The sequence below is a fragment of the Mixophyes fleayi genome, chromosome 7 (genome assembly GCF_038048845.1).
Source record: "Mixophyes fleayi isolate aMixFle1 chromosome 7, aMixFle1.hap1, whole genome shotgun sequence".
NCBI lineage: Eukaryota > Metazoa > Chordata > Amphibia > Anura > Limnodynastidae > Mixophyes > Mixophyes fleayi.
The window spans coordinates 137,239,148-137,253,371 of NC_134408.1; the positions used below are offsets into that span (position 1 = coordinate 137,239,148).

A 14,224-nucleotide genomic window follows, 5' to 3' on the forward strand; every position below is an offset into this window, starting at 1 on the left:
TTGCCAAGAAATTGTCTGACAGCATGTGGAAGATCTTTATACCAAGTGGAGAAAGATTATCTGTCCTGATGAGACCAAGATTGAACGTTTGGCTTCAATGCTAGGCAGAAATCTAACACAGCAGGTGATTCCAAAAGAACGATCCCTACATTGAATCATGCTGGTGGTATAATGTTATTCTTTCTCTGCATCAAGGACTGGAAAACTTGATAAAATCGAGGGCAAAATGAGTGGACTAAGATGTAGCCAAATCTTGCAGGAAAACCTGCTGCAGTCAACAGCAGGTCAGTGAGCCGAAGCGTACAGCAAAAGCCGCATTGGAGTGTCTTAAATACCGAGCAAATCATTGTTCCAGAGTAGCCCGATCAAAGCTAAGTCACATTCAGAATCTGTGGAATGGTTTGAAAATTTCCCACCAAGGGGTAAATGTATCAATGACCGGATTCTTCAACTCCGGCGAAATTGGCGTCTTCAGCGCTTAAATTTTAAGCGCTGAAGACGCCGATCTCGCCGGAGTTGAAGAATCCGGTCATTGGTACATTTACCCCCAAGGGTCCTCTTCTAACCCAAAATGGCAAAGCAGAATTGGCGAAAAAATTGCAGTTTCTTTGTGTACAAAGCATGTAGAGAATTGCCCAAATATACTCAAAGCTATAATTGCAGCTAAATGAGTTTCTACCAAGTATGACAATAAGGGTGTGAATATATATGCAATCAGTCATTTTTTTGCAATTACTTAAGCTAAAGCTTTAGAAATGTTTTTAATATTTGTCAAATGTATTTTGATCGGTGTTAAGAATTACCGGATAAATTCATTTTGATTACATAATGTAAGATAAGAAAATAAAATGGGAAAAGTGGGAGAGGGTGTGAACACTTTTATATAACACTGTATATAACAGACACACATGGATGGTATATATGGATCCTGATTAGTATAATATACAATTTTCACTCTGCATCTTTTGAACAATGTTTCATGATTTGGGGGGATTTCGATCATCTGTAATAACTCCCCAATGAAGAGCAATTACCGGCACAGACTTGCTAAAGCTCCTAGTAATAAAACGTGTTTGAAATGTTCTTGTTCCACCTCAACTCTCATAGTGCATCGATTTCTGGCCGGCAGGAAACGTATAAATGCTGTGACAGTAAAAGCTACTTAAATAGAGAAGGTTGGTTCTCCCAGATTTTGTAAGTTACTCAGTATTGTTTAATCGGGAACATATGAAAAAGGGTCGACGCTTGATGTTCCCGTTTGTTTCACTACAAAGTAGCTTCTCTGCCATGTTGTGTAACGGGAGCCTGCACCCTGCTGATGGGACAGCTCTTAGGTTGGAATTTGGCCCTCAACCTTTAAAATAAGGTAGGGCCTGAGCAGTAGTTCCATCGCCTCCATCAGCCCTCTTGTGAAGCATCTGCAGTTGGTGGCAAAACTTCCAGTGCTCTGCAGGACCATGTATATTAGCAGGAGCAGAAAGAGCAGCTTGCAGGACCAGCGCATGAGATGGAAAATGATGTTACACAGCAATCTGAAAGAGAAACTCTGTTTAAGCCATGTACAGTTACAATCATTTTGAAAAAATAATAGGAGCATAATTCACCTTAGTCCTGCAAAGCTGCTCCTTTTCTGCTCCTTTTGTCTCATTTTTTTCGGCTGCAGCTCCCACTCCTGAAGGAAAATGACAGAAGTGGTGGGATTATGAAAAGTACGACACAAGATCAGCCACTGAAGTTAGGAAAGTAATTAGATGTTTGGGATGGAAGGATTGTGTAAGATGAGTGATAAATATGTTCTGTAGGTATCACGGGGATGATTTGAGATGTGAGACCAGAGAAGGTTTACAGACCATCAAGGACACATTAATAAAACCTTTCTTTCTGGTACAAGATGTTTAGTAGTAACAAAAGATGACCTGTGACAGAGGTGGCAGGTACAAATGTCTTACTGCTGACAGCAAATATGATGTCACTTTATATAACATAGAGGAAGGGGATGATGACATGGACTCACCACTTCAGCCTTCACCAGCTCTGCAGGAGATGGGGCAGCCTGCTCCACAGGTTTCACCCTGAAGGACCAGAAAATATTATTAAACTTATGTCTTCTATTCACAAGAGTTACTGACACAGTCCATGGTCATAGTTCCTATCTAGAGGTTTCTCTCAAACAAATGTTTTAAAGTTGGGTGAGCAATAATTTAACAGTATATTATAGATATTTCTGGAGTTATTAGAAAACTACAGACAAAGACTGCCTGCAATTACTAGAACAGTATAGACAGAGCCTGTCTGGAGCTGCTAGAACAGTATAGACAGAGCCTGTCTGGAGCTGCTAGAACAGTATAGACAGAGCCTGTCTGGAGCTACTAGAACAGTATAGACAGAGCCTGTCTGGAGCTGCTAGAACAGTATAGACAGAGCCTGTCTGGAGTTACTAGAACAGTATAGACAGAGCCTGTCTGGAGTCACCAGTACAGGACTTAAAGTCTTCCTGATATTTCTATTACAGTATGGACAGCACTGATTATATACACAAATGTTCCTCTTTAGAACTGTATAGAATGTATGTGTACATGCAGGGCCTGATCAACCACTAGGCTGACCAGGCTGCAGCCTGGGGCGCTGGGTCCCGGGGGGCGCTGCACTGTGAGTATTTTTTTTTTTTTAAATTTTTTTAAAAAAAAATTGAAATTGTTTTTTTTTTTTAACATTTTTTTTTTTTTTTCTTCATTCATTTTTTTTTTCGGGGTGGGGGAGGGGGGGTCGCCACTGGGGATCGCCACGGGGGGGTGGAGGGCTCGACGATCAAAAGCATTGGTGGTCAGTGGTTAGCAACACACAGCCAATCGCCAGGCTGCCTGTTGCTGTGCAGCAGACAGGAAGCAGGACGTCTTCACTTCCTATCTGCTGATCTGAGGAGAGGAGCAACGCTGGCACAACTACAGGTAATTGAAGGGGGAACTGCCCTGCATATCTATAGGGAGGAGGGAACTGCCCTGCATATCTATAGGGAGGGGGGGGAACTGCCCTGCATATCTATAGGGAGGGGGGGGGGGGGACTGCCCTGCATATCTATAGGGAGGGGGGGGGAACTGCCCTGCATATCTATAGGGAGGGGGGGAACTGCCCTGCATATCTATAGGGAGGGGGGGGGGGAACTGCCCTGCATATCTATAGGGAGGGGGGGGGGGGAACTGCCCTGCATATCTATAGGGAGGGGGGGGAAACTGCCCTGCATATCTATAGGGAGGGGGGGAACTGCCCTGCATATCTATAGGGAGGGGGGGGGAACTGCCCTGCATATCTATAGGGAGGGGGGGAACTACCCTGCATATCTATAAGGAGGGGGGGAACTGCCCTGCATATCTATAGGGAGGGGGAGAATTGCCCTGCATATCTATAGGGAGGGGGAACTGCCCTGCATATCTATAGGAAGGGGGGGGAACTACCCTGCATATCTATAGGGAGGGGGGAACTACCCTGCATATCTATAGGGAGGGGGGGGGACTACCCTGCATATCTATAGGGAGGGAGAGGGGGGACTGTCATGCATATGTATAGGGAGGGAGAGGGGGACTGTCATACAAATCTATAGGGTGGGAGGGGGGGCTGCCATGAAAATCTATAGGGAGGTAGAGAGGTTGATATGTATGAAGGAGGGCAGAGGAGGGGGGCTGATATATGTGACTGGGGGAGTTTTGATGTGACGGGGGGATAGCTAGCTAGCAGAGTGGAGGTAAGGAAAATAGCTGCAAGGGAGATGGATGCAGGGTGGGAGGTAAAGAAAATGGCTGCAGCAGGGGTTAAGGAAAATGGCTGTGCGGGGGGGGGGGGGTTGTGGTTAAGGAAAATGGCTGCAGGGGGTATTTAAAAAATAGAGCAGCTTTGGGGGGCAGAATCTCATGATTGTGTGGTGGTCACATGGGTGGTCTCAGCAATCACTAGAATACTAAATATTAGTGAGATGGGGCTGGTAGAGGTTTGTATTTGATTGACAACAAATATTCAGATATTGCTTATATATGCCTGTCCAATGGGGTACTTTTAGCTGGCCATAATGGAGTGTTTTGTTTTAACTAAAGGGCCTAATCATTCAGGGTTTGCATTATAATACATTTTTGCATTTTCAAAACAGGACGCCAACTTTCCAGAAGCCAGCGAGAGGATAACAAAGTTGCAAGAGAGAAGAGCAAGGACAGGTAAGAGACAATGGCACAATCTGTCTAAATTTGAATGCTGGAGAATACACCTGAACATTCATATTCAGGAGTGTTCCTATACACCTATATATTCGGAGGGGGGGGGGGGGGGGGGGGCGCTGCAGCCGTATTAGCCTAGGGCGGCCAGAACCCTTAATCAGGCCCTGTGTACATGGAATAAACCATATAGATACTAACAGAGAAGGGGCATCTGGCTGCGGCTGCCACTCCCGCAGGTGTCTGTTGATAATCTAGGGAAAGAGATACAGAGTGAAATAAATTATACACAACAAATCTTTAGGACAAGTTCCATGGGACTCGGATAAGCCGACCACAGTCTGTCCCCGCAGGTTATTACCAGGTTACTATACATTTTACTGCAGAACGAGAGAAAATAATTTAATGGAACAATTAACAAATTGTTCTTAATTAAAATATTTTGATTTGGTCTAGAAATTTGTCTTGAAGAGTTAATTTAACAGCAACTTATATAGAAAATGAAACAAGACCCCACACTGATATTATGCAGCTTCCCACCAGGATTACAACCATATAAATATCACTCAGGTCAGACATCCAGTATGATCTCTATATCAGATATCTCAGATATATCAGATACTGGAACGTGGACCTATTGTGTGACAACCAATCCAAGAGAACCAGACTATGAAAAACGTTACACAAAAACTTTAAGCGTCAAGTCCCTGTCTGTGCTGTGACGCCCCGTCCTCCTTTACGCTTTATGAGTTTCTCTGGTTTTAAGTAACTTGTTGTCACTGACTAATCCTAGTTTCCCCATTGGCCAAACTAAACTAAAGGTATCCGCTATTTTAGGTGGGTAATCACTGTCACCAACAGGCTCCATCACCAGCCTACCAGGAACCGCTTACACTTCTCTGTGGGGTGTAGCTGCTGCAGCACCTCTTTGCTGGTTGCTACAACCTTCTGACCACTTGCTTTGGATCGGTACTGCCAGGTAGCTGAATGCAGGTAGACGGGAAATGGAATAAATGGTAAGATGTTGGTCCCAGGACACAGCTGGATCTTATAGATGGAGCAAGATATCTCTCACCCAGACTGATGTCTAGCACCGAACATACACACAACATTTTTTCCCCCAGCACACTGCTATAGCCAGCAACAGATCTGCCATTTCTACTGTAGATAAAAATGCAAAAGTCTTTGTTGCACACATTTGCAAATGTATGTTTAAGCCATCCTGCCACGCCAAGGCGCTTTTGCTAATAGGATGGTCCTACTCTAAACAATGAGAGTCCCTATATTTGGGCCATACATATGTGTTTTTAAATTGAGAGCTAACTTACCAAAGAGGTACCCCAGAAGCCTCCAAATAGCAATCCAATGTCAGCACTCCCCCTCAGCTACTGACACCAACATGCCTCTCAGACAAATACAAAAGTGGAAGTTGCTCAAATCAATTTATAGGCCATAACAGGTGCTGAAAGGGTGGGGTTATCCTGCAAGGAACATACACACAACATTTTTTCCCCCAGCACACTGCTATAGCCAGCAACAGATCTGCCATTTCTACTGTAGATAAAAATGCAAAAGTCTTTGTTGCACACATTTGCAAATGTATGTTTAAGCCATCCTGCCACGCCAAGGCGCTTTTGCTAATAGGATGGTCCTACTCTAAACAATGAGAGTCCCTATATTTGGGCCATACATATGTGTTTTTAAATTGAGAGCTAACTTACCAAAGAGGTACCCCAGAAGCCTCCAAATAGCAATCCAATGTCAGCACTCCCCCTCAGCTACTGACACCAACATGCCTCTCAGACAAATACAAAAGTGGAAGTTGCTCAAATCAATTTATAGGCCATAACAGGTGCTGAAAGGGTGGGGTTATCCTGCAAGGAACATACACACAACATTTTTTCCCCCAGCACACTGCTATAGCCAGCAACAGATCTGCCATTTCTACTGTAGATAAAAATGCAAAAGTCTTTGTTGCACACATTTGCAAATGTATGTTTAAGCCATCCTGCCACGCCAAGGCGCTTTTGCTAATAGGATGGTCCTACTCTAAACAATGAGAGTCCCTATATTTGGGCCATACATATGTGTTTTTAAATTGAGAGCTAACTTACCAAAGAGGTACCCCAGAAGCCTCCAAATAGCAATCCAATGTCAGCACTCCCCCTCAGCTACTGACACCAACATGCCTCTCAGACAAATACAAAAGTGGAAGTAGCACCATCTGCCAACTAAATTCTCTGACCTCCGCTGCGGCACATCCCAGGACTCCCAGGAGGTAGTGTGCCCTGTGGGTTGAGGAGAACCTGTCGGGGGCCACTGTTAGGGCCTCAGGTACCAGTGGATAGATGACATAACCCCACCAGGTCCTACTGAGTTCCTGTTCCTCTTGTGACGGCTTCTGGCCCTGCCTTGGGACCAGACAGTGGCCGTCTTATAGCACTGGGCCCCCCAGATCCCTACTGGACCACTGGGTGAGTGGAATCCATAACTTTTATACACAGAGGTGGATGTGGGGGTGTATATGGTGGTATGTCATATCGCCACTTCTCCTACTGTTCTTACATAAATACATTACACATTTACATGTCTGTACACTTTACACTGGGCATACATGTAATAAACACAATAAAATATTTCTGGCAGCAAAGCAGCTGCTCCTCCATCCCGCCCGGCTATCAGTTACTACATACATGAGTCCATGTTATTTACTGCTCACACATGAAGCTGTGTCATGTTCTCTCTGCACCTATGAACCGAGTGCCGTGTAAAATGTACCCTCAGCTCTGAAGTGACGGCACCACAGGTGATGTAAGCAAAGCCGCCACCTGAGCGCCACCTCTTTATAGTAACTGTTATACTGTACCTCCTGCTCTGTGGCCAGCAGCCGCAGCCTGGTGACACGACTCTTCAGCAGATCATTCCCCCGCATATAGCTGCTGAGCTGCAATAGAGAGAATTAAATTCAGATCTCAGTATATGAATACGTAGCCCTCACCATATTGTATATTTGTGTAACACATTGTGTAGTGCCCTCTCCTCGCACAAAGGGGCTTATTTACAGGATGCGGCTATGTTACTGCGCCGCTGTGTCCAAGATTCTAGGAAGCTTTAATTTGTAGATCTTATCTTACCATAAATCAGACTATAAATGAACAGGATACGTGGGGATTGTTCCCTGTCACTGTATTACATTATTTTGCAAACAGAAGACTATGTAGGGAATTTTTTGGACCGAGTTAACTTCAGGCCACCTTGATGTCCGCTATTTTATTAAACAAATAACAGAATTTGACCAATTTTACTGAAGAATTTTACTGTACACCTATTATTATAACTGGAGTTCTGTAGCATATTCTGATGTGTACTATATCAATATCTACTTATATTTCACCGCAGCCATTTATTCCAGAAATAATGACTTTTTCTTTGCTATCACCCTACAAGGCCCAGTGTGGGCATTAGATGGAGGAGACAGATTCAGCGCACTGTCTTGTAGGATAACGAGAACGATGGGCCCTGATACAATAACAGTTAGGACACTGGGGCAATAATCCAGAGGACAGAGCATCTCCATTCAAACTGCTGTGGAAGACCTTGAAAAGAGATAAATAAAGCTCTGGGTTGAGAGCATAGTTGCCTACTCTCCCGAAATTTCTGGGAGGCTCCCGAATTTCGGGGAGTCCTCCCAAACTCTCGGAAGGGTAGGCAAACCTCCTGGACCCTGTAAAATGTTGAAATTGACGGCATTGAATAGCGGGGGCGGGGCTTAATCGTGTCATTAAGTGCCGCTATTCAATGCCTTGAATTTCTGTATTTTAAAGTAGGGGCGGGGCTATAGTGACGTAGCGACGCCTCCTCCTACCCTCAGTCACATGATCTGAACTCTGGATCTCCCGGATTACAGATTTAAATAGTAGGCAAGTATGGTTGAGAGTGTTTATGTTCTATGAAATTGGGAGATATTCCTACTTGATGTGTTTATATTAATATACCTGGGGTGATTGCTGGGTATATAATACACCCGGGGTGATTCCTGGGTATATAATACACCCGGGGTGATTGCTGGATATATAATACACCCGGGTGATTGCTGGGTATATAATACACCCGGTGTGATTGCTGGGTATATAATACACCTGGGGTGATTGCTGGGTATATAATACACCTGGGGTGATTGCTGGGTATATAATACACCCGGGTGATTGCTGGGTATATAATACACCCGGTGTGATTGCTGGGTATATAATACACCTGGGGTGATTGCTGGGTATATAATACACCCGGGGTGATTGCTGGGTATATAATACACACAGGGTGATTGCTGGATATATAATACACCCGGGGTGATTGCTGGGTATATAATACACCCGGGGTGATTGCTGGGTATATAATACACCCGGGGTGATTGCTGAGTATATAATACACCCGGGGTGATTGCTGTATGTATTACAGTAATAAAGTGTGTGGACAAAGCTTCAGTTTTGGTCTTATGGGACACTTGCGAGGAGAGAGTGCACCACAGCTGTGACTATCATCACATTTAAATATTAAGTGATATAATGATGGACTGACCAGGCTTGATAGCAGCTCCTCTCTTGCCTCAAATATGTCACATTTTCTTTCCTGTTCAGGGGATAATGCAGGTATAAGGTCAGTTTTAGAGTGAGAGATAGAGAGAGAAAGGACAGACGGTGAGCGAGAGATAGATAGATGTATGTCACTTTTTCCGTACTTTACAGACAGTGGGCATCACATTATTAATCCTGTCTATAATGTGAATAGTAGGAAACTGAATCTGTACCGTGAGTCAATTTCCAGCCGTTCGCATGGTGAGGGATATTAACCTTTTAGTGTCCCACTGCCACGTGGATGTCGGAGCAGGAACTGATGTGAATGTATATAGTCTCTGTAAGGCGCTGTGTATATGGTGCCGCTATATATATGTATATATATATATATATATATATATATATATATATTTATATATATATATAAATATAAATATACAAAGCGCTCCTGAAGGCTGGAGGCTACACATGAAGATATAGCGTGGGATCATGCACAATGACATGTCACACACATGGGTTCATAGAATCACAATGGCCATATTCCAATCATACCTCCCGGCTGTCCTGATTTAGGCGGGACAGTCACGAATTGACGCCACTGTTCCACCATTCCACCAGTCGGCATGTTTGTCCCCAGGCAAGTTGGGAGGTAGGCAGCAATTTTAGGGGTTTGTTAGAGAAGGGGAATTGGAGGCAGCCTAATGCTTCAGAAGCGCTTAGCACGGCCCCAGAGACCGTCACACGCCCCTCAGCCTGGCATGACCACTCCGTTTCCTGATTACCTCTGTTCGTGTATGTTTGGATGTATACAAATGGTTATAGATTGTTGTCATACCAACTCCTGCTTCATCCAAACTTCCTCCGCCTCCACTGCTTGGCTCTCCCCCAGGTCTTTCAACAGGGTCTCAAGCTTATCATTATTCGACCTGGATAGACAAGTAGAGAATACATTCTTATTTACCTTATTTATATGTACACCAGTGCCAGACAAACAGCCAGACATGCTCCAATCTGTGAGCAACAGGAAAAGGGATCCGTGGCTACAAATAACTATCAGTTACAGGTTGTGAGTGTGACAACTACGGGGGGAGGGCCCTTGACAACACCACTAGAACTTTGAAAAAAAAATTGCATCCCGACCATAATAAGTAATTTCCTATTTCAGCCGTTATTTGCATCGAGGACGCACCAGATTGGGTGAGTGCAGGTACGTTTCATTTTTTTCTTTTATTATAATATAATTTTAGCTTTTTGTGGCGTTATCCTTTAATGTCTGCTGATAATACAAATGTTTCCCCCTTGCGATAAGAAGAAAGCAGGTTTCAGAAACAGCACGTAATAGAAATCATCTCTGTAAAGAGCGAATGATGGAATATTTACATTTAATTGTTCACATTCAATGCAGTTTAAAATGTGCATCATAAAATAAAACAAATATTTAAAATTACATACAGAGAATACAACAATATAGAGAGCTACATACACAAAAGAGACATAAAGGGCTAGATTTACCAAGCTGCGGGTTTGAAAAAGTGGGATGTTGCCTATAGCAACCAATCAGATTCTAGCTGTCATTTTGTAGAAAGTACTTAATAAATGAAAGCTAGAATCTGATTGGTTGCTATAGGCAACATCCCCCCTTTTTTAAACCCGCAGCTTAGTAAATCTAGCCCAAAGAGTCTGGCTGTTCCCTCACTCTCATGATTTCGGGAAGTCATAAATAAGGGTCCACCCAGCAATATTTTCAGAGAAGACCAGAAAAGTTTATTTCCTTAAAAGAGGAAGGATAGTTACTTACCCCTACTTCAGCTCGTACTGAGTCCTCTGTCTACATCATCTTCCCAATATCATTGGTTTACAAAAGTCAATTCAGGCTTGTGATGTGGCCGAGGGGGGCAACCGTAGATGGTGGACTGGGCACCTCCAGCCTACTGAAAATGGCAGAATGTGCAGAACAGGTAAGTGTAGTATGCCCTCTACTGAGTGTATAAAACACATGGTTACAGATAGGACGGGGTTGTACCTGTAAAACAGATCCTCAAAGTCTATTTTACACATTTCAATCCCTAAAATAAAGTCCATTAATGTGTGTGATTGGTTCCTAGAAGGTGTTAAAGAAGTCCTATTGGAAGTACGGAACGAGGACCAATCTCCACCTCCTCCGAGGAGTGTGGAGAAGAACGGCTTTTGCCACCACATTGATCTGCTCTCTCTTAAATATCTTGTCCTGGTAAATTAATATGTATTTCATTTACCAAAACACTTCTCTACAGGAGCCCTAAAGGTGGTTTTTAATAACAATGGTTTTATATAACTGACCTGGTAATGCAAATGAGAAGTACATGTGTTGTGGTATCCACATAGGGAGAAGAGGCAGAATAATTAGTGTACCAATGGCATGATATATACACCTAGGGGCATTAGAGGGGGGTCAGAACATTAGGAGTAGAGATGCTTAGGCTCGATTTTCCGAAAAACCAAACCACCACGAACATCGCCAATCCGAATACTGAGCCGGCTTGGTACTTTCCCACTTCCTTGGATCTGAATCGAGGCAATATGTCATTGATGCATCATCGGATGTTGCGGGTTTTAGATTCTATAAGTACCTCCCTCCCCAAGAGATCCAATGCCATTGCTCACACAGAAACAGGGGTAACAGTGTTCTTGTCACTCTCCAGTCTCCAGTGACATTGCTTAGTGCCATTGCTCACACAGAAACAGGAGGGGTAGCAGTGTTCTTGTCATTCTCCAGTCTCCAGTACCATTGCTCACACAGAAACAGAAGGGGTAGTAGTGTTTTTGTCTCTTGACAAGATTGACAGAAAATGACTGGGAATTAATGTTATTGAGGTTAATAATAATGTGGGAACAAAAAAAGAGCCAAATAATGTAATTTTAGCATATTTTTTTAAAAAAAACAAACTAAAAAAAAACAGATCCAAACCAAAGTCAAAACAAAAACACCTGAGGGCGGTTTCGCCAAAACCAATACCAAACTCAAAACACAAAGTTAATACAGATCCATAACCAAAATCAAGACACGGGGTCAGTGAACATCCCTAATTAGGAGGTCTTTTGGTTCTGGACCCATATGCAGGAATAAGAAAACAGGGGCAGGTGACTGTGGAGACCAATGGTCTAGCTTCTGGGTTCCTATTGGTCTACACCTTGGCACCCGCTTAGGCTGAGACTTTTTAGGGAATGAAAAGGATTGACTTCTAACATGTGTCATAACTTCACTAGAGGTCTCAGTTACTTCCTACTTTTCAGCAAGCTGTAACCAAAATATGGTTCATCGCGCAGAAGGATAAGATGACAGCAATGCTCTACCACATTCTAGAAAAACGTCATAAAGTTTGGTTTCCATGGTCGGACTATAAATTAATTAATTATGTTTAAAGACCCTTCCTTTGGAGCCCCTCATCATATCCTTGGCTAAACTGCACTCACACATTCCATTGACCTTTGAATTAATTTTTTCTGCGATCAGTTTCTACTGTCATTTTGATGTTGTTTATATCGGGGGAGATTCAATTCCTGGTGATGTGGCCCGTGGACATCATCGCAATGTCTGGCTGCGCACATTGCTGGCCATTACGGACGGAGTCTCCGTTCATTTTTCTGCGCAGCTCTATAGGGTTCGAAAAAAGATGAGCAGAGGTTCCTGTAAAATCTCAGAGGCGAGGGGTCTCCGTGGACGTTCCGGAGACACCTAGCGCCAAATTGAGTGTCCCCTATCAGCGGTGCACGGAGGATTGTCGGGGGGGGGGGGGGGTTCCCCCCGCCGACCCAAAAAAAAAAACCCAAAAAAAAACCCAGAGAGAGAGCTGCTGCGCATGCGCAGCAGCTCCGTTTCGCCAGCGCTGTCCTATACAGCAGCCGCGGTGATGTCTAAGAAGCATCTGCGGCGGTGCTGTATAGGACAGTGGCCACTTAGTTAGCGCAGGGGGGGGGGTTTCTAGAGACTCAAAACCCCCCGTGCGTGCGCCACTGCCTATAGAATGTTTGTAATGTGTCAGTCATGTAACAATGCTTCTGTACCTTCCCCCTACCTAAACCTTTCTCTGCTTTGTGCTCTATATCCCATAGTGCACTCTGATGGAGCCATGCTATAAATTTGCTTTATGCCAAGCAGGAATAAATGACTGAAGAACCTTTCTATCAATATTAAATGCTTTACAGGAGACCAGGGGAAAATGTAGCTCTAACCAACATGGATGATTTAAACGAATCAATGTCTTTTTGAGCTGAATTTCTGTAATGAGGATGAATACACTAGAATTTGAAGGGAAAAAAAAAATATTAAAGTGGTGTGTAGAGGTTTCAGAAGTGCTTATCAGACTTTCACAGCTGAGTGCAGAGCAGATTAAAAATGATCTGACAGAAACAGGACTCATTGCTAAAGTGGGACCTTCTATTGCTGCTAATTACAAAGTGCGTATTAAACACAAGGTTAATGCTGATAGCAGCTGTAGAGAGCCATCCATACAGTCTCTCTACAACATGAATAATTAGGAAAAGCCAAAATCCCGATTACTGCCAAGTTCCAAAAATGTTTAATATTTTTGTGCTTCAAAGTTGTCCAGGATAAAAGAGAACGGAACCTTTGTATCAGTCTTTTCTAATCCTGCTGTCTTCGTTCAAAGCCAATCAACAGTGGGGGTGTATTATTTTACCAATTGCATGTGTTCGGTAACTCATAGCAACCAATCAGCAATTAGCTGCTATTTATCGTATGCTCTTTGTTATGAATCAGCCTTGGTGTCATGTGTCAGATGCGGCTCCGTGACTCTGCACCATCTCTCATATACTGTGTTACCTAGTGGACTGTGATATTCTTTAGTGTGTATGTTCCATATCACATCACTCAGTGTTATTAGTCCTACACCTAGGGTTGTCAAGTCCGCCTTGTGAAATCAGTGGTATATGAAATGCACGCCTAGAAGGAATACCCTGCAATTATCTTAGGATCATGTTAGCATACGGCTATGTCCATAGTTTTCTGGGGTTTTTTCAGTGTTCTTTTTGTTTTTGTTTTGTTTTGTTTTAAAAAAATTAATTGACAAGCAGTTTGGGAAGGTTACCATCAGAATTGGGATTTTTGTTACTGTAGCTGTGTGTCGGAACGTGAAAAATTACGCAGACATATCTTTTCCATACCTCTCAAAACAATTGTCGGGGCGTGGCCTACCTGAAACAATGATATTGAAATAATTGGGTGTGGTATGTACTGGGTGGGTCCGGGCTGTGGTTGGATGTGTCCCAATTCAGAATGATTTTCCACTCTTGAACGTGGCGCCAAATAATCTGTGCAGATGGCAAGTTTCTGAAATACCGAGCACTCACTTGTTTTTCTTTTAGTTTATCTGGGCTCAGTAAATTAACTGGTATACATTAATCACATGGGGCAGCATCATAGGCAAACCGAGGGGGGGGGGGGGGGGGTGTTCC

At 43.5% G+C, this 14,224-nt stretch overlaps 1 protein-coding gene across 1 annotated transcript; it reads right to left on the reverse strand.

Annotated features, from left to right (window-relative positions):
- Positions 1-911: 911 nt before the first annotated feature.
- On the reverse strand, positions 912-9,773 carry LOC142098564 (uncharacterized). The gene is made up of 7 exons (XM_075181400.1): positions 9,606-9,773; positions 8,775-8,825; positions 7,066-7,143; positions 4,401-4,453; positions 2,015-2,072; positions 1,605-1,672; positions 912-1,532 (listed from the first exon to the last, which is right to left on the reverse strand). Exons 1-7 carry the CDS (start codon positions 9,771-9,773, stop codon positions 1,331-1,333), a joined length of 678 nt encoding a protein of 225 aa, XP_075037501.1. The 3' UTR covers positions 912-1,330.
- Positions 9,774-14,224: the final 4,451 nt, after the last annotated feature.